This window comes from Gorilla gorilla, chromosome 19, assembly GCF_029281585.2.
Source record: "Gorilla gorilla gorilla isolate KB3781 chromosome 19, NHGRI_mGorGor1-v2.1_pri, whole genome shotgun sequence".
NCBI classification, from domain to species: Eukaryota; Metazoa; Chordata; class Mammalia; order Primates; family Hominidae; genus Gorilla; species Gorilla gorilla.
In genome coordinates, this window is record NC_073243.2 from 54,239,141 (window position 1) to 54,260,754 (window position 21,614).

General features: G+C 38.3%; 1 protein-coding gene across 2 annotated transcripts in view; it reads left to right on the plus strand.

Annotated features, from left to right (window-relative positions):
- Window positions 1-21,614, plus strand: part of IL6ST (interleukin 6 cytokine family signal transducer) — a 58,835-nt gene that overhangs the window by 7,897 nt on the left and 29,324 nt on the right. For both annotated transcript variants that reach the window (XM_031003279.3, XM_031003278.3), the window contains exons 2-5: window positions 4,539-4,626; window positions 11,092-11,170; window positions 17,540-17,845; window positions 19,008-19,128. In XM_031003279.3, the coding sequence (XP_030859139.1) occupies window positions 11,107-11,170; window positions 17,540-17,845; window positions 19,008-19,128 (491 nt within the window). In that variant the 5' untranslated portion in view covers window positions 4,539-4,626; window positions 11,092-11,106. The remainder of the gene's footprint in view (window positions 1-4,538; window positions 4,627-11,091; window positions 11,171-17,539; window positions 17,846-19,007; window positions 19,129-21,614) is intronic.

The window sequence follows — 21,614 nt, forward strand, 5'->3', positions numbered from 1 at the left end:
AAATACTTGTTAGCATTCACACTTTGGTTTTGTTTTCAAATCTATTTAGGCTTTTCTCTACCCACACTACAAAAAAATGTTAAAGGCAGTTTTTCAGGCCCAAGGAAAATGATACCAGATGGAAATACGGATCTATACAAAGGAATTAAAAGCTCTAGAAATGGTAACCACACGAGTAAATATGTGCCAGTCTCACTCTGTCACCCAGGCTGGAATGCAGTAGTGCAACCACAGCTCACTGCAGCCTCGACCTCCAAGGCTCAAGCAGTCCTCTCACCTCAGCCTCCTGAGTAGCTGGGACAACAGGCATGCACCACCACAGCTGTCTAACTTTTTATTTTTTGTAGAGGCGGGAGTCTTACTGTATTGCCCAACCTGGTCTTAAACTTCTGGGCTCAAGTGATCCTCCTGCCTTGGCCTCCCAGAGTGATGGGATTACAGGTGGGAGCTACCAATGTGAAGTTTTAATATATGCAAAAGTAAAATATATGCTAAAATAGCACAAAGGTCTGGGGGGAGAAATGGAAGTATACTATTATATACTATGCCTGAGGTAACATAATATTACTTGAAGATAGATTGTGAAAAGTTAAAGATGTACACTGTAAACCTAAAGCAACCAATAAGAAAACAAAGAATTATAGGTTATTAGCTAACAAGGAAAAGAGAATAAAAAATAATTAAGAAAAATAAATGCAGAAAAGTAAACAGGAACAAAGAACAGTCAAGAAGAAAACAAATATGAAGCTGATAGCTTTAAACCTAATCATATCACAAATTATATTAAATGTAAATGGTCTGAACACCCAATTGGAAAGCAGAGATGATCAGATTGGATACAACCACGTGCTGCCTACCCCCTAAAGATGCCACTTAAATATGAAGAAACATACAGATTAAACAAAAAAGAATGGGAGAGGATATGTCATGTTAACACTAATCAAAGTAAGACAGAATTGGCTATAGTAATATCAAAGTAGATTTCAGAGAATGTTACCAGTGGTAAAGAAGGGCATTTCCTAATGATAAAAGGGTCAGTTTATCAAAAGGATCTACCAAATAACATAGTTTCAAAACACACAGGGTAAAAACTGCAAGGAGAAGTAAATCCACAGTTATATTCAGGGATTTCAATATCCCTTTTTGAACAATGATAGAAGTAGTAGTCAGAAAATCAGTAAGGATATGGAAGATTTGAACACTATCAACCAAATTCATGTGATGGCCATTTATGTAACACTCTACCAGCAGCAGCAGTGCTTTTTAAGTGCACACAGAATATTGATTTCAAGATTTATAAGGCTACAGTCATCACGACAGTGTGGTGGTAGCATATAAATAAGCAAATTGATCAATGGAACAAATAGAGTAGGACTCAACCTTCCTTCTGTTTTCATAAAGTACTGTTAGAACACAGGCACCCCTGTTTGTTTATGTATTTTCTATGGTTGCTTTTGTGTCGTAACAGTAGATTGGTAGCTCCCATAGAGACGTTATGGCTCACAAACCTAGAATATTTACCTCCTACCTCATACATGAAAAGCTTGCCCACCCTGGAATTGAGAGTACCCAAATAGACCCACACCTGTGTGAACAACTGATTTTTAAGAAAGGCGCAAAGGCAATTCACTTGAGAAAGGATAATTTTTTCAGCAAATAGTTTTGAAACAATTATCCGTATATACAAAATGAACTCAAATTTCAGCTTGACACCATACATAAATATTAACTTGAAATAACTGAGACCTAAATGACCCTAAAACTATAAAACTTGTAGGAAAAAACCTTTTTGACTTTATTTTTACTTTTTATATTTTATTTTTTTTGAGAAGGAGTCTCACTTTGTCACCCAGGCTGGAGTGCAGTCGTGCTATCTCTGCTCACTTGCAGCCTCCTCTGCCTCCCGGGTTCAAGCAGTTCTCCTGCCTCAGCTTCCTGTGTAGCTGGGATTACAGATGTGCACCACCACACCCGGCTAATTTTTAAAATATTTTAGTAGAGACAAGGTTTCACTATATGCCCAGGCTGGTCTCGAACTTCTGAACTCAGGTGATCTACCCACTTCGGCCTCCCAAAGTGCTGGGATTACAAGTGTGAGCTACCGCATTGGTCCCTTTATGATTTTAGATTAAGCAAAGCCTTCTTAGATACATCAAAAACATAAATTGATGAATTAAACTTTATTAAAATTAAACCTCCTATTCATCAAAAGATACTGTTAAAAGAATGAAAAGACAAGCATACAAGAAAATAATACGTAAATCCATTTTCTAATAAAGGCCAGAATCTCTTCTTAGAACTTTCAAAACTTAATGAGAAAACAGGAAACCCAGTTGATCAATATGTTTGAACAGACACATCATCAAAGAAGATATAGCCAAGCACACACCTGCCGTAGGGCCTAGCCATTCCACTCTTCACTTACCTTCTATTTTGGGGACACACACTATGTGTTAGTTTCCTAGGGGCTACTGTAATAGAGCATCCCTTTGTTACAGTATCCCTTATCTGAAATACTTAGTAACAGAAGTATATTGGATTTTGGATTTTTTTTTTTTTTCAGTTTGTGTTGTATTTGCATTATATACTTACAGTTAAGCATCCCAAATCCTAAAATCTGAAATCCAAAATGCCAGAGCTCAAAACGTTTTGGAATTAGAGCATTTCAGTTTTCAGATTTGGGATGTTCAACCTGTACCACAAATTGGGTGGCTCAAAACAACAAATTTATTCTCTCAAGGTTTTGGAGGCTAGAAGTCCTTTTGAGACTTTGGATAGAATCTTCCTTTGCCTCTCCTAGCTTCTGGTGGTAGCCATCGTCGTTGAGATTCCTTAGCTTACAGCTGCATAACTCCAATCTCTGCCTGTGTATTCACATGGTATTCTTCCTGGCTCTGTCTCTTTAAAGACACCAGTCATATTGTACTAAAGGCCTATTATACTCCACTATAACATCCAATTAAATCTGCCCGTAGAGTAACATGTTGTGGTACTGGGGTTAAGACTTCAACATATTTTTTGGGGGGAACAGTTCAGCCCATAACAAACAAAAAGAAAATTAATTTAATTATATTGTATTTAGAACAGGGGTTGGCAAACTATAGCCCATAAGCCAAATCCAGCTTGCAGCCATTTTTATAAATAAAGTTGCATGGGAATATACGTATGCCCACTTATTTACATATTGTGTATGGCTGCTTTTGCACTTTAATAACGGAGTTAACTAATTGCAAGAGAGAACTTAAAGTCCACGAAATCTAAAATATTTATTATCTGGCCCTTTACAGAAAATGTTTGCTAGCCTATTTTAGAAGATGTTAAGTGTTGTAGGAAAAAAAAAACCAAACAGTAAAGGGGTATAAGCAACACAGGGTGGTTAGGGAAGATCTCTATGAGGAGGTGAATTTGAGCAAAGGCTACAAGGAATTACTCTATATATATTAACTTATGAAGATGTCTACTATGTAGTGTTAAGTGAAAAAAGTTATAAAACATTTCTCACTTATATGATCCCATGTTTGTAAAATAGGAAAGTGTGTATATTTATACAATGTAAAGTTATATAATACATGTATAAAAAATTTTGCAAGAATATCCACCAAAATGTTCATGGTAGTTATCTCTTGGTGGGATTATAGTGCACTTTGACATGGCATTTTTTCAGTTTCTTTTCATTAGACATTTAAAAAATATTTTTATAAATTTAATTCGTTATGTGTTATTAAGTTATATCAAAGGCTTAATGTGTATGAAACAATAATGGAAGATTCAACTCCTTGCCTAAGTTTGAAGTTACTTGTTGTATTTCAAAGAGGAGCACTAGTACTTAAGCTAGAATTTAAGTGACCAAATCTTAAAATGGATTTTTATCTCTGGTTACATAGAATAGTTGTTAGCAGGCTTAATTTAGTGCTAGTAGAAGAAAAAATATGTGATTGTTAAAGAACTCCGTCTGTCATAAATGTTCCTTTCATGTTTCTGTGACATTACATAGACGTCAGGGAAGTTTGCATTAGGTGGGTGAGCCAATAATGTTTGCAAGTGTATATCAAATCATAGCACTAGGGCTGGGCGCGGTGGCTCATGCCTGTAATCCCAACACTTTGGGAGTCTGAGGTGGGCAGATCCCTTTGAGCTCAGCCTGGGCAACATGGCAAAACACTAATCTGTACTAAAAATAAAAAAATTAGCTAGGCATGATGGTGCCATCTCTAGTCCCAGCTACTCGGGAGGCTGAGGTGGGAGAATTACCTGAGCCTGGGAAGTTGAAGCTGCAGTGAGCTGTAATTGTGCTACTGCACTGCAGCCTGGTGATGGGAGTGAGACACTGTCTCAAAAAAAAAAAAAAAGCACTAGAATATTTGAATACTCTTATACAAGTGTTTATGGGTTTATTTTATTCTGAAGCTCAGAACATATCTAAAGTGGAATACTTTCTGCAAACCCAAAAGCCTAAGAGCAGATGGGGATTTTAAAAGTACACGTATAATAAAATTATCAAAGCCAGCCTTCTGAACAAGACTCTCCTCTCTTTACAGTGAAACCCAATGGAAAAAGCATGACATTTAGAAGGAGAAGACTTAGCTTCAAATCCCTACTCCTTTACTTACTAATTTTGTGATTTGGGTAAGTAATTGATCTTGTCTGAATTTTTTGTTTTTTTATTTTACAAAGTTCCAGTAAATAATCCCTGCCCTACTCACCTGATTCTTTAGGATATTAGGAGACTAAAGTGAAATAATTTATGTGACAACATTTTGTGTAATGTAAAATAATATCCTAGTGTTAATTGTTATGAACTCATAATTGATACTAATGGAAGAGAACAGAGTGTGGATAATTTAAAAACTAATTTAATAGTTAATTTGTGTAGGTATTACCAACGTCTGGCAGTTAATTCACAGTAACACTGTACTGTGAAAGATACATAGAAATTTTCTTCATCTTGATCCCCACTCAACTTATTCATTCAACAAGCATTATTTTGCCTTCTATTTGGCAATTTTAGTTCATATACTGTTCTACAATTGTAATAGTAATGTTACCATAGTAACAAAGTTTATATTGACATTCTTTTTCACATGCAATGTAAATCTAAATATATTTGTGCTTTTTATTTCATCCTTAGGTTAAGTTAGAAAATGAAAAAAAAATCACAATCCATAGGTGACAAAAATAATTTATAAAGAGCCTAACCATTAAATATTTATCAATTGTAACTCTACTGCTTTTTCTCTCACTTGAGAAAACATATGGAAATGAAAGTAAATGAGAATGAACAACTATAGGGATAATCTTGAATTTATTCTATTTTAAATAAATCATTTATAAACTTTGTTTCTCTAACATTAAAAGTAGCAATACTTGTTATACATCATCTAGCTCCTTTTGGCACACTACCATGTTATATCACCATAGTTGAGGAATGATTACAGCTTTTGGTTTTCAGAAATAATCTTTCTTGTATTTATGGTTACTAGTTAGGTTTTGGCTTCATAGAAGCTTCTCAAGTTACCTGCAGATTTCAAGGAAGGTTAGTGTATGCAATGTATGGTTATAATATATGCATAGAAAACTCTGCAAGAGGTGAGGTGATAGTGCTATTAATATACTTTTAAATTAAATATTAGTATCAACAGAAGGAAAGGAGGGAAAAAATAAGCAAACTACTGTCAATTCTGTCAAATTTTTTTTTAATTTTTTTGAGATGGAGTCTCGCTCTGTCGCCCAGGCTGGAGTGCAATGGCACGATCTTGGCTCACTGCAACCTCCGCCTCCCAGGTTCAAGTGATTCTCCTACATCAGCCTCCTGAGTAGCTGGGACTATAGGTGTGCGCCACCATGCCCGGCTAATTTTTGTATTTTTATTAGAGACGGGGCTTCATCATATTGGTTAGGCTCGTCTTGAACTCCTGACCTTGTCATCTGCCTGCCTTGGCTTCCCAAAGTGCTGGGATTACAGGCATGAGCCACCGCACCCGGCCATAATTCTGTCAATTTTTAAGCAATCCCCAAGTGAAGTTAACTGTATTGCATATAATATTTTATATAGTGTTACTGTGTCTTCATCTCTTAGATTTGGACTATGAAATCAAGTCCCATAATAGATGTTTCTTCATCACCTCTCCATTACAATCTTTTAAAAATTAGGAAAGATTACTTTCTAAATGTGAAATGTGAAATCTACCTTTGCCTAGTTCACTTTGCTTGTGTTCCATGGTACTACTCAAACAAATCTAATTGCTTTGAAGTAATCATAAATTCTTTCATGGACCTCTTGTTCTGGAGCAGCTTTGTTGCAAGAATATAGTACATTTGGCTTGGCACAGTGGCTCACACCTGTAATTCCAGCACTTTGGGTGGCCAAAGAAGGAGGATTGCTTCAGACCAGGAGTTTGGGACCTGCCTGTGCAACATAGTGAGACCCCCCATCTTTACAGAAAAATTTTTAAAAAATTAGCTGGGCATGCTGGCAAGCTGTTACATGATTAGGGAGTGCATAAAATCAAGTTAGTATGTATATTTAATAAAACAATATTGTGTTCCAAGTGCAGAACTAGGAAGCCATTTCTCATCAAGAAGAGTTAATAGTTTTATTTAGAAGAAAAATTACACATTAAGTATTTTGTCTTTAATAATTTTAGCTTTTATTTTAGGTTCAGGGAGTTCATGTGCAGGTTACATGAGTATATTGTGTGATGCTGAGGTTTGGAGTACGATTGAACTGTCACCCAGTTAGGGAGCATAGTACCCAATAGTTTGAACCTTAAGTATTTATTTATTTTATTTATTTTTTGAGATGGAGTTTCACTCTGTCGCCCAGCCTGGAGTGCAGTGGCGCCATCTCCGTTCACTGCAACCTCCGCCTCCCGGGTTCAAGCGATTCTCCTGCCTCAGCCTCCCAAGTAGCTGGGATTACAGGTGCCCACCACCACGCCCAGCTACTTTTTGTATTTTTAGTAGAGACGGGGTTCCACCATATAGGCCAGGCTGGTCTGGAACTCCAGACCTCAGATGATCCACCCACCTCGGCCTCCCTGAGTGCTGGGATTACAGGCGTGAGCCACTGCACCTAGCTGACATTAAGTATTTTTTAATTTAAATTTATTTTTTGCATAAGTACTAAATATTCACATGGTCAACATTGCAAGGCTGCAGAGTATATGGTGGAGTGTCTCCCTCCCACCCTGATCTCTCAAATACCCTGTCACAGCCAGTATTTGAACTTTTATTCTCCTAGAGATACTGTATACATATATAAAAAAAGAATGTGTGTTTTGTTTTCCCGTATATTGTTTTGCCCACAAATAATAGCAAATGCGTTGTTCTGTACCTTAACAATGTAACAATGTATTTTAGATAACTTTATGTTTCTGTACATATAGAGCTTCCTCATTTTTTTTAAATGGCTACAAGTATTTACATTTACATGGTTTTGGTATACCATCATTTAACTAGTGTCCCATCATAATCAGGTTGTTTCAGCCTTTTACTGTTAAAAACAATGCAGTGAATAACTTTGTACATGTGTTGTTTTATTCATATCTGTAGGATAAAATAAAGTAGAATCATTAGAATCAAATGTGTGTGTTTTAATTTTGATTGATATTGCCAAACTGGCTCTCTACCTTGTTTGGGTAGAGCTTTTTTCTTTGTTTTTAAGTGAGGTCTAATTTACAAACAACAAAACTGACCGTTTTTAAAGTGTTCAATGTATGGGGAAGCTTATGCCAATTTACACTATAACCTGTAGTGTGTGACGATACTTTCGTTGCTTAGTCTCACAACACCCTGTTGATACCTTTTGGGTTTTTATATTTTTGCCAACACTAATATGTAAGAATGGTATTGGGATAATTTTTGGTTTGTTTACCTTTTTTTACATACTGCAAAACAGAACTCATAAGTGTACAGCTTAGTGAATTTATCACTGTCCAGATCAAGATACAGAACATGCTCAGCACCCAGAATGTCCCCTTTTATACCCTTCCTCACAAAAAACAACTGCTCTGACCTCTGTCACCAAACACAGTAGACTTTTGCCTCTTTTTGAACTTTTGTAAAATAAATCATGCAGAGCGTACTTTCTTGCCTTCTCTTTTAAGATTTTTTTGTAGAGTCAGGGTCTCACTATTTTGTGCAGGCTGGCCTCTTAACTCCTGGCCTCAAGCAATCCTTCCCCCTCAGCCTCCCAAAGTGCTGATATGACAGGTGTGGGCCACTGCACCCAGCCTGTCTGATTTCTTTCATTCTGTATTATATGTGAGATTCATCCATGATGCATGTATCTGTTATTCTTTTTCATTGCTGTGATTCAATTACTTGACTATACCATAATTTATCCTAGTGTTAATAGATATTTGGTTGATTTTATTTTTCATCTATTTTGAATAAAACTTCTGTAAACATTCTTGTACATGTCTTTGGAGGTATTAAGCACTCGTTCCTTTTGGCTATACCTTATCTGGGCAGATTTTGTTTGTTTTTAAGATTTAATTTATAAACAATAAAATTCACCATTTTTTAGTTACAACTTGATAGGAAACCCATGAGTCTAACATTTCTGCGTTTCTTACCAGCAAAAACCCTGATGGCTGCCTTTTTTCTGAACTTTGTTTTGAGACGGAGTCTCGCTCTGTCACCTAGGCTGGAGTGCAGTGGTGTGACCTCGGCTCACTGCAGCCTCCGCCTCCCAGGTTCAAGCAGTTCTCTGCCTCAGCCTCCTGAGTAGCTGGGATTACAGGCGGCCGCCACCACGCCTGGCTAATTTTTGTATTTTTATTAGGGACGGGGTTTCACCATGTTGGTCAGGCTGGTCTTGAACTCCTGACCTCATGATTCACTCGCCTCAGCCTCCCAAAGTGCTGGGATTATAGGCGTGAGCCACCGTGCCTAGCCAACTTACCTTTTAAAGAATGTTGGAAGGTAGACTCTCAGAGCCGTGGAGCAAAGGACAGGCTTACTTACAGTCTTCAAAGATACAGATAATGTCTCCCTCTAGAGTAAACGGCAGACATGCTTCCTGCATATTTTTCAAGTTTAGGGTTACTTAAGATCTGTCTTTCTTTCCTGTGAAGCAGCCTGTTCAGGTGTCATCTGACTTCACAATGCCCTGTGGCAGTTGGGACTCAAGCAGCTGGCACAAGAAAATGCTGATACTCTGACTACTGTTATGAGTAATACAGTCCTTTGCTTCTGACTCAAAAATGTCATGCCTTTTGCCAGTATCCATGACACTGTGGTAGGCTGACTTGTTAGCTTGAAAGTAAGGTAAAATCTCAGTGCCTTTGAAATAGTTGACACAGAATTCAGTGAATTTTGACAAATGTAGTCTTTTTTTTTTTTTTTTTTAAATAGAATTTCGCTTTGTTGCCCAGGCTGGAGTGCAGTGGTGCCATCTCAGCTCACTGCAGCCCCTGCCTTCCGGGTTCAAACAGCTCTCCTGCCTCAAGCCTCATGAGTAGCTGGGACTGCAGGCGTACACCACCACACCCGGCGTGTATGTGTGTGTGTGTGTCTGTGTGTGTCTGTATGTGTCTGTGTGTGTCTGTGTGTGTCGGGGTCTCACTCTGTTGCCCATGCTGGAGTCCAGTGGCATGATCTGGGCTTACTGCAACCTCTGCTTCACGGGTTCAAACAATTATCCTGCCTCAGTCTCCCGAGTAGCTGGCATCACAGATGCCCGCCACCACGCCCAGCTACTTTTTGTATTTTTAATAGAGATGGGGTTTCACCATGTTGGCCAGGCTCGTCTCGAACTCCTGACCTCAAGTGATCTGCCCACCTTGGCCTCCCAAAGTGCTGGGATTACAGGCGTGAGCCACCGCGTCCTGCCAAATGTATAGAGTCTTACAGTCACCACCACAATCAAGTCATAGGCTATTTTTTATCACCCCAGATTTCCTTTATGCCCTTTTACGTGTGCCTTCTCTACCTCAGCCCTAGGCAACCCTGGATCTGCTTTCTGTCACCTTAGTTTTGCCATATCAAGAATTTCTGAGGCACATGCCTGTAATCCCAGTGCTTTGGGAGGCTGAGGCAGGAGGATTGCTCGAGCCCAGGAGTTTGAGACAGCCTGGGCAACATAGTGAGACCCCCATCTCTTAAAAAAAAAAAAAGAATTTCCTGTAAATAGAGTTATACAATGTATAACCTGTTGTGTCTGGCTTCGTTTATTCAGTGTAATGCTTTTGAGATTCATTCATACTACTGCATGTATCACTAGTTCATACTCTTTTTTGTTTGTTTGTTTGCTGAGTAGTATTCTATTATATGTCTCTACCATTGTTTGGATGTATGTTTATACATTCAGCAGTTGGTGGACATTTGGATTGTTTCCAGTTTGGGACTTATGAATGAAGCTGCTGTGAACATTTGAGTATAAGTCTTGGTGTGGGCATATGTTTTTATTTTGGGGAGTACGCTCTTTGGAGTGGAAATACCAAGTCTTATGGTGTGCTTTTAACTTGGTAACGAACTATCAAATTGTTTACCAGGGTGTCTGTATCATTTTGCATTCCTATCTGAGTAGTTCTAATTTATATCTCATTTTGAGTGAGGTTGAAAGTATCTTTTCACATGCTTGATTTACTTGTATTTCCTTTTCTATAAACTATTCAGATATTTTTGCCTGTTGTTCTATTAGGTGTTAGAATTTTTTAGTGATTTGTAGGCATTCTTTATATATCAGGGAAAATTTTTGGCCATGCTATGAATTACAAACATTTTTTTCCATTTGTCAGGTATCTTTTAAGTATACATATTATGGTGAGTTTTGCCATGTAGAAATTTGTCAGTCTGAAGTTCTTAGTCTCACAGTTATTTACTAATATAGGACTTCACATAAGAAACAAGATATCTCTTTTAATTAACCTTAAAGTATAAATTATGTTTTCTAGCAGTGTTTTCCGTAGCCATAACTTCAGTGGGAATAAAGAAAAATAATGTGAAGACTTAAGTTTTCTACATTCTCATAAGAATTTTACCACCTTTCAGAAACACAGCTACAGCATGGAAACAAGGTTGTGTCTTAAATTATGTGTATATAAGAGAAAAAAATATTAAAAGTAATATTACATGTGTCTGTTGCAGAAATATCCGCGCAAGATGTTGACGTTGCAGACTTGGCTAGTGCAAGCCTTGTTTATTTTCCTCACCACTGAATCTACAGGTAAGGTTCATGAAATACCCTATCTTCTAACTTCACAAATTAGGTTTATATATTTTTATATTATTATATAATTAAGCTTATGTTTAATTATTATGTTCATATATTCTTTCTAGGATAATCGAGAGAGTAATATCTTAAATTGATTTTAATAAAAATATTCTTGATAATCTGTTTTTGTATAATTTGAGTTGTAACAGTCATCTTACATGCTAAGTCAGTAATTTAAGTCAGTAATCTTAAATGCTGTATATCAATACTAACAATAACTTTAAAATGGGGAAGGAAAAAAGTGTGTGGGGTTTTTTTTTTTTTTTTCAGTAAATGAATAGGAGAAAATTTGTTAAATTTTACGTCATTCATACTACATGCTCTTCAAGTATTGAAGGGCTGCTTTTCTGTGTCTGTAAGTCCTCGTCCCCAAATTACAGTTACCCAGATATCTAATCATTCTATAGGATCTGGTTTTTAACCCTGTGCATGCTGATTACCCTACTGATTCTTCTCTTAGTTGCCTGTATTACATTTAAAATAGAACACTGGCTGGGCATGGTGGCTCACACCTGTAATCCCAGAACCTTGGGAGGCATAGGCAGGAAAATAACTTGAGTCCAGGAATTCAGCCTGGGCAACAAAGCAAGGCCCATCTCTATAGTTTTTTTTTTTTAATTAGCCAGGTATTAGTCCATTCTCACACTGCTATAAAGAAATACCTGAGACTGGGTAATTTATAAAGAAAAGGTTTAATTGACTCACAGTTCAGTAGGCTGTGCAGAAGCGTGGTGGCATCTGCTTCTGGGGAGGCTTTGGGAAGTTTCCAGTCATGGCAGAAGGCAAAGGGGGAGTGAGGCATCTCACATGGCGAGAACAGGAGGAAGAGAGAGAGAAAGGGAAGGTGCTACAAACTTTTAAATGACCAGAGCTCACAATAACTCATTCCTCATCCACCATCTCGAGGCAGTACCAAGTGAGAAATCCACCCCTATGATTTAATCACTTCTCCACCAGGCCCCGCCTCCAACACTGGGGATTATGATACGACATGAGATTTGGGTGGGGACACAGATTCAAACCATATCACGCCTCTAGTCCCAACTACTCAGGAGGCTGAGCCAGGAGAATCATGAGCCCTGGACATCGAGGTCACAGTGAGCCATGGTCACGCCATTGCAATCTATCCTGGGTAACAGAGCAAGACCCTGTCTCGTAAAAATATTTATGTGTACGTGTGTGTGTGTGTGTGTGTGTGTGTGTGTGTGTGTGTGTGTGTGTATGAATAATACTGTCCCAGCTGTCCCCCTTACTAGCTGTAGGACCTTGGTCAGTCATTTTCTGTACCTCAATTTCCTGATCTATGAAATGGTGATAATAAAGGCCACTACCTCCTAGGGTTATTAGTGAGGATTAAAGAAGTTAATATAGAGGCCAGGCATGGTGGCTCATGCCAGTAATCCAAGCACTTTGGGAGGCCGAGATGGGTGGATCATTTGAGGTTAGGAGTTCAAGACTAGCCTGGCCAACATGGTAAAACCCCGTATCTACTAAAAATACAAAAATTAGCCAGGCGGTAGTGGCGCACGCCTGTAATCCCCACTACTCAGGAGGCTGAGGCAGCTGAGGCAGGAGAATCGCTTGAGCCTGGGAGGCGGAGGTTGCAGTGAGCCAAGATCGCACCACTGCACTCCAGTCTGGGTGACAGAGTGAAACCCTGTTTCCAAAAAAAAAAAAAAAAATATCTGAGCTTGGTAGCACATGCCTGAAAGTCTCAGCTACTTGGGAGGCTGAGGTGGGAGAGTCACTTGAACCCAGGAGGCAAAGATTGCAGTGTGTGGAGATTGTGCCACTGCACTCCAGCCTGGGGTGGCAGACTGAGACCCTATCTCAAAAAACAACCAAAAATAAGTTAATATAGAGGAAATATTTGGACAGCGCTTGGCCTACAGTAAGCATTATAAAAATGATAGTTACTGCATGTTTTTGGTTATTGTTGTCTTTGAATAAAAGTTTCTTTATTAAAAAAATAAATGTAATATACCAAAACCAGTCTGACTACAGTGGCACTCATACTTACTTTGATCTGAACATCATTTTTATAAAGTTACGTAACTATGTGGTAGCTGAGATATACCCTTGTTTCATGTTAAGCTAGTGATCAGTGAAAATTCTCAGGTGGTTTTTACATGAGTTACTCTTAAACTAGTTCTCCCTCACCGTATGTATATTTCTTATTACCTAAATAGGATATATTTCCTCTGTTGCTAATTTCATTTTATCAGTTTTAGCCTGGTGTTCTACTCTTTCAGCATAATTTTGAATCCCAACATTTTCATCCGAAGTGTTGGCAGTTGTTTGTAGTCCTGTCCTCTGCTAATTTGATAAGCACGTGTGTCTGTCTTTTCCCAAGTTGTTGATTAAAATGTTGAAAATAACAGGACTGCATTAGTTACCTGTTGCTGCCTCACAAATACTCCAAATCTTCAAGGCCTAAAATGATGATAATCTCTCTCATGGTTTGTATAGGACAGGACTATAGATAGGCAGGCACAATCAGACATATTCATCTTTGCTGTACAATGTCTGGGGCCTCAGCTGCAATATTCAGACTGGGGGCTGGAGTCATCTTCAGACTCCTTCGCTTATATGTCTGTTCTTAATGGTATCTGCAGGCTGAGGGCTTTGCTGGGGCCATTGTCCAAAACACCATACGTGGCCTCTTTTTATGGCCCTGGCTTTCTTACAATGTGTGGCTGGGTTCTAAGGGCAGATATCCCAGGAGAGAGAAAGAAAGTTAATCGGAGTCTGTATTCTTTTAATGATCTAGCCTCTGAAGTCTCATAGCACACTCCATTGGCTGGAGTGGACACAAGGCACCCATACAGATCTGATGTGGTTGGGGGAAATGCAGTCCCCACCTCTTCATGAAAAGAGTATGCGTGACATTGTAAGAAAAATACGTGGGATGGGATAAATATGTAGGTGTGGCCATTCTTAAAATACAGTCTTCTCCAAGGATTGAGGGCATGCACTTCAGCATATTCTACTTAAGACTATCCTAGTTGACTTTTTTCTTAGTCAGTTTTTTATATATGGGTAATCAAATATAAATTTGAGTATGAACCTATAAAAGTAGCAAAATATCAGCAATTTCATAATGTTCATTGTAATATCGGTTATAGTATATTCTTTTTTTTTTTTTCTTTTTTTCTTTTTTTTTGAGATGGTATCTCGTTTCGTCACCTAGGCTGGAGTGCAGTGGCACAATCTCAGCTCACTGCAACCTCTGCCCCCCAGGTTCAAGCAATTCTCCTGCCTCAGCCTCCCGAGTAGCTGGAATTACAGGTGCAGGTCACCACGCCTGGGTAATTTTTGTATTTTTAGTAGACACGGGGTTTCACCATGTTGGTCAGGCTGGTCTAGAACTCCTCATCTCAGGTGATCCATCCACCTCGGCCTCCCAAAGTGCTGGGATTACAGACGTGAGTCACTGCGTCCAACCCAGTTATAGTGTATTCTAATTCACATTTCTTCATCTTGCCCTATAAACATTCAAAATAACTTTATCAGATACCTTTCTTAATTAAAATACTTTCTTTTTACAATTTAATCTCAGCCTGGTAGCCCTGTAAAATGGGATTAATTTAACATGGGATGATATTAGTGAAGCTGTGTCTCACTTTGAAAAACGGAACATTTGCCCCTTTTTTTCCGAGACTGAATCTCACTCTGTCGCTCAGGCTGGAGTGCAGTGGTGTGATCTTGGCTCACTGCAAGCTCCACCTCCTGGGTTCACACCATTCTCCTGCCTCAGCCTCCCAAGTAGCTGGGACTACAGGCGCCCGCCACCACGCCCGGCTAATTTTTTGTACTTTTAGTAGAGACAGGGTTTCACTGTGTTAGCTACGATGGCCTTGATCTCCTGACCCCGTGATCCACCCACCTCGGCCTCCCAAAGTGCTGGGATTACAGGTGTGAGCCACTGCGCCCAGCCCATTTGCCCATTTTTAATATTTCTCTTATTCTATGTGATTAAAAATTATTCATACTGAGCCTCTAATTATATCTTATGTTTTTAGTACTCTAGAGTATATTTCGTATTTAACATCCCTATAATTACTTTAGAGAAAGTATAACAAGTGGTTTTGCCAAAGAATAAAGTGATGTCTAGGGAATTGTAAGGTCTGACCCAGTATCACAGAGTAACTTAGTAGAGATTCTCCACTGGATGAAGGACCATGCTATTGGAAATTGAGAGTAATATATGCACTAAGATTTACAGTAGGCATTTATAAATAACAGCAAGATGATATAAACAGACCACATTATAAGTTTGAAACAAAGAAATACACATTCCAGCTCTGGGTTTTACAGGCTTTGTGAGAGGTCCTGGGATTCCATTTGGGGATACAATTTTAACTGCAAAAACTGTTTTTAATTTTTTCTGGGCTCACCGCAGCCTTGACCTCTTGGGCTCAAGCAATCCTCCTGCCTCAGCACATGACCCTCACCCCCAAGTAGCTGGGACTACAGGCGTGTGCCACCATGCCTGGCTAATATTTGTATTTGTTTTGTAGAGATGGGTTTTGCCATGTTGCCCAGGCTAGTAATTTTTAATCTCAAAAAAACTTCATGGGTAACTACCCAGGAACCCCACAGCAAATAGGATTCATTGAGGAAAGCCACCTTAAAATTGTGGACATTGAAGCTATAGAGAAAAAGAATAAAATCATGTCAAATAGTTGGGACTTTTATCTTGTTAGTAGGTAGCCACTAAATAATTTAAAGTAGACAAATGTCCTAATTATTTTAGAACAGTAACTGACAGTAGTATGTAAGATAAACTGGAAGGAGGTCAGACTGATATAGTATCCTGTGCTTCAGCAGTTAAAGTAGCATTGGAAAGAAGATGTTGATATGCTTATTAAGCATATAGAACCAACACAGTGCACTATTATTAAGTTGGAGGTTAGAGGAGGCTAATTGGAGATGTTGGAAGATGACTACAGAGTATCTGGCCTGGATGTCTGGATGGGAGTGGCGCTGTTAGCAGAGGCAGAGAAATAAGAATAAAAAATAATAAGTTTGAAAAGATTATGATACATAATAGTTTTGGACATGCTCATCTAAAAATAGCTATGAGATATCTCAGGTAGATATATGTCTAATGGGCTATTGAAAGCATGGGGGTTTAGTGCTAGAGATAGGGATTGAGATGTCATCAATGTGGAGTAGGTGATAGGTAAAGCATATAGTTGTGTTTAATTTTTTTTTACCCAATCTGATTCTTTGTGTTTTGTTTTGTTTGTTTTGTTTTGTTTTTTGAGACTCGGTCTCACTCTGTCTCCCAAGCTGGAGTGCAGTGGCGTGATCTCGGCTCACTGCAACCTCCACTTCTGGGTTCAGGTGATTCTCATGCCTCAGCCTCCCAAGCAGCTGGGATTACAGGTGCCCACCATGACACCCAGCTAATTTTTGTATTTTTAGTAGAGACTGGGTTTTAGCATGTTGGTTAGGCTGATTCTTTGTTTTTAAATAGGGGATCTTATCCCATGCGTTTATTTTCACTCTGTTGTCCAGGGTGGAGTGCAGTGGCTTACTACATCCTTAATCCCTTGGGCTCAAGCCGTCATCCCACTTCAGCCTCCTGAATAGCTGGGACTATAGGTGTGCACCACCATGCTCGGCTAATTTTTTTTGTTTTTAGTACAGATGGCATCTCCCTATGTTGCCCAAGCTGGTTTCAAACTCCTGAGCTCAAGCGATCCTCTTGCCTCGGCCTCCCAAAAGTGCTGAGATTATAGACGCAAACCATCATACCCAGGGCCATGCATTTATTCTTAAAACTGAACTATTTGGCCATCTTGTTCTATTCTTCCTGTTTTGTATTGGTCCCTTGCTGTTTCCTTTGTTGTCTGAGTTTTGATGTGTGGACAATGTATACTGTCTGTCTGTGACCCCAACTGTACTCCACAACAGCATTCAGGACTGTAGAGGAGACCACCACTGCCTGTTTTCTGGAGAGTTTAGTTTAGACCTGGGATCTAAATGGAGGGACAGGATAGGTTGTGGGGCAAGTATGAATCATGCTGCAGGCAGTCTGTGTTTCTTAAAGAAATAGTTTATACCATGGGCTATAAAGCATGAATGGGTTTTTCTTAATTCAGCTCTATTATCCTTATAATTTGTACATTTCTTTACAAATTCATGCATTAAATTCTAACCATATTAATTTTCAGTTGTGTATTGTCTTTTTCTGTGTCTTTAGGGATATTTTAGTGACGGTTGAGGGACTCTACATTGAGTGCTACCAGCTAGATATCATTTTGTACCAGAAAAATTCAGTCCATTTATATATTTTCTATTGTTCCTTTTTAGGTGAACTTCTAGATCCATGTGGTTATATCAGTCCTGAATCTCCAGTTGTACAACTTCATTCTAATTTCACTGCAGTTTGTGTGCTAAAGGAAAAATGTATGGATTATTTTCATGTAAATGCTAATTACATTGTCTGGAAAACAAACCATTTTACTATTCCTAAGGAGCAATATACTATCATAAACAGAACAGCATCCAGTGTCACCTTTACAGATATAGCTTCATTAAATATTCAGCTCACTTGCAACATTCTTACATTCGGACAGCTTGAACAGAATGTTTATGGAATCACAATAATTTCAGGCTGTAAGTTTTGTTTTTGTCTTATTTCAGACTTTGTCATGACTATTGAACTGCATTTTTAATGTTGTCCTTTCATCTTTATAAAATGTAGTAACTTGTGGACTTAGTGACTTGGACATGTTTGGTTTTTAAAAAATAAGCTTAGAAGTAGGAACCACAAGTCTCCTGTCTTTCCTGAAAGTCAAGCAGTTTCACTTTACTAGAGAAATATTTGACATGAGACACCCCCCCCCCCCCACCACAGGAAAGTATTGTTGAATTGACATAATGATGGTAATTCTCAGTATCCCTTAATTGCTGAGAAAATGCACGTGTAAAGCAGCTACCTGAAGAAAGCGAACAAATACTGGAGTAAATCCTTTTTTTTTTTTTTTGGTGACGGAGTCTCGCTCTGTCACCCAGGCTGGAGTGCAGTGGCGTGATCGCAGCTCACTGCCCTCCTGGGTTCAAGCAATCCTCCTGCCTCAGCCTCCCAAGTAGCTGGGACTACAGGCATGAGCCACGACGCCCAGCTAATTTTTCATATTTTTAGTAGAAATGGGGTTTCGCCATGTTGGCCAGGCTGGTCTCAAACTCCTGACCTCAGGTGATCCACCTGCCTCGGGCTCCCAAACTGCTGGGATTACAGGCGTGAGCCACTGTGCCTGGCCTTGGAGTAACAAAGTAAACAAAATAAACTTACTATGATCCAAAAGTGGGTTATCTAATTTGTGGATCACCCAGACTTTACTGTTTTGGCATTTGCTTTTCTTCCAACGAGTTTGGGAAAGCAATAAGAAGAGAAATATAAATGAATCATTTTGGATTCTACTTAATTGCCTCTTACAAACATATGTATATATTACTTTTAAAAATATACTTAATGGAGAAATCAGTTGATATTTTTTTCCAGTTATAAATGAAAGTTGATTTTACATAGAAAATTAATGTGAAACAAACCAGTTGATGACAGTTAGGATGGATGTATATATATTACTTCCTGAAAAGAAGTGTAAGAGTTGGGATAGAAAAGAAATTGTCATCAGCCTTTCATTGTGTCCATACTTTTTGCTTGGGTTTGATTTTTTTCATCTAATTTAGATCGCAAATGCCTTGGGTAGTATATAAATTGCATAATATTTGTGGATATAAAGCTTTCTGAAAGATGCTAATTAATCCCTTTTAGTGCCTCCAGAAAAACCTAAAAATTTGAGTTGCATTGTGAACGAGGGGAAGAAAATGAGGTGTGAGTGGGATCGTGGAAGGGAAACACACTTGGAGACAAACTTCACTTTAAAATCTGAATGGTACGTTATTTTAAATTTGTTTCATGTTAGATTTATTAAAGTTAGTCATTTTTGCTGGAATTTTTATTTTACCAAGTAATAATATTAAATGCTATTTTAAAACATTTAATTTTTTATTTTGTAACATTTCAAATATATGTAAAAGTAGAGGCCAGGTGCAGTGGCTCATGCCTGTAATCCCCCAGGCGTGGCGGCCCATGCCTGTAATTCCAGCACTTAGGGAGGCTGAGGCGGGCAGATCACTTGAGGTCAGGAGTTTGAGACCAGCCTGGCCAACCAGGGCAAAACCCTGTCTCTACCAAAAATACAAAAACTAGCCAGGCATGGTGGCGGGCGCCTGTAATCCCAGTGACTCGGAGGTTGAGGCAGAAGAATCACTTAAATCCAGGAGGCGGAGGTTGCAGTGAGCCCGGATTGCACCACTATACTCCAGCCTGGGTAACAGAGTGAGACTCCATCTCAAAAAAAAAAAAATAAATAAAAAATAAAAGTAGAAAGAATAGTAGAATACCCATACATACCCATCACTCAGCTTCAACACTGGTCAGCTCATGACCAGTCTTATTTTAAAGGTACTCTTTGCCTATATTGTCTTGAAGAGAGAATCGCAGACATCATATTTCATCCAAAGATATTTCAGTACGCATCTCTAAAAGATAAGGACATTTTAAAAAAAGGATAACAACATACCACTGTTATACTCAGATATAAAATATTACATTTTCAGTTAGTGTTGGTTTCCCCCATTGTCTCATGAATATGCATATATGTATAGTTTTTTTACATTTGTTTCAGTCAAGATTCAAATAAGCTCCATACTTCGTGAATTTATGTCTTGTCTCTTAAATTATAGGTTCTATTTGTTCTTTTTCCTTACAATTCAGTTGTTAAACTGTTATACATTGTACATTGTTTAACATATTCCCTTGTCTTTTTTTTTTTTTTTTTTGAGATGGAGTCTTGCTCTGTCACCTAGGCTGGAGTACAGTGGCATGATCTCTGCTCACTGCAACCTCCGCTTCCCAGGTTCAAGCAATTCTCCTGCCTCAGCCTCCTGAGTAGCTGGGATTACAGGTGTGTGCCACCATGCCCAGCTAATTTTTTTTCTATTTTTAATAGAAAGGGTTTCACCATGTTGGTCAGGCTGGTCTCGAACTCCTCCTGACCTCGTGATCTGCCTGCCTCTGCCTCCCAAAGTGCTTAGATGATAGACGTGGCCACTGCGCCTGGCCCCCTTGTCTTTTTCTTTCCAAAAAATTGCTTTTAGATCTACAGATTTCATCAGATTTGGGTTTGATTTTTTTTTTTTCCCAAAAAAATATTTTGTAGGAGTGATGTGTACTTCTGTCAGGAATGACCAGATAATGTTTCACTGTTTTTCTTTTTTAAGACTGAGCAGTGGTTTCGGGTGTTGTCAGCCTTATTCCTTTATTTACTAAGTTTCCCATTTGTTTTTTCCAAACAGAAAAGCTGAAATAATTTTACAGTGAACACTCTTGCATACCCTAGATTCTACAATTAACATTTTACTGTCTTTGCTTTATCACCTATTTATCTATGCATCCTTCTCTCCATCTCTCAATCTATCTCCTTTTTATGTATTTCATAGTGAGTTGCAGTCATTAATATACCTCACCCTTAATCACTTCAGTATTTCATAGTGAGTTACAGTCATTAATATACCTCATTCTTAATCACTTCAGTATTTACATGAACTAGAGTTCAGTATTATGTTTTTAAATAAAATTTACATATAGTGAAAACACAAATCTTAGTGTATCATTCAGTGAGTTTTGACAAGTACAGACACCTGTGTAACTCAAATCAGTATCAAGACATAGAACATGACTAACACACCTAAAAAGTTCCTTCCTGCTCCTTCACAGTCAATCCCGCCAGGTGCCCCACCCCATGAGCAACTACCTGTCTGATATTCTTCACCATAGATTATTTTTTCCTGTTACAGAATGTCTCGTATAAATGGGATTATATAGTATATACTCTTCTGTGAAAAGTTTTATAACTCAACAGAATGTTTCCGAAATTTAATCATGTTGTTGTCCCACTAGTATTTCCCTTACAGCTTTGAGCAGTCATCAGTGATTATAATTTGTATATAAATTACAAAACTATGGTATTCTGTGTTTTGTTTTAGCTGAAATACTTAAAGAAAAACTTGCCTTTATGAACTGTGTTTTACTCTGAAGTACAGTTCAGATAGGAGAAGCAAGATAGGTTTAATATTTTTCCTTAATTACCAGTTTTATAATTAGTTGATTCCCTAGTATCCTCCAAAGGTAGAATAATGAGGGCTTTTCTTTCTCATTATAAATTTATATTTAAACATATTTGATGTGTTTTAATTCATTATGGATTGTCCCATCTTTGATCAGTGGCAGTTTATTCAAATTGGCTCATTCATCCTTTTTTTTTTTTTTTTTTTTTTTTTTTTTTTTGAGACAGAGTTTTGCTCTTTTGACCTTTTG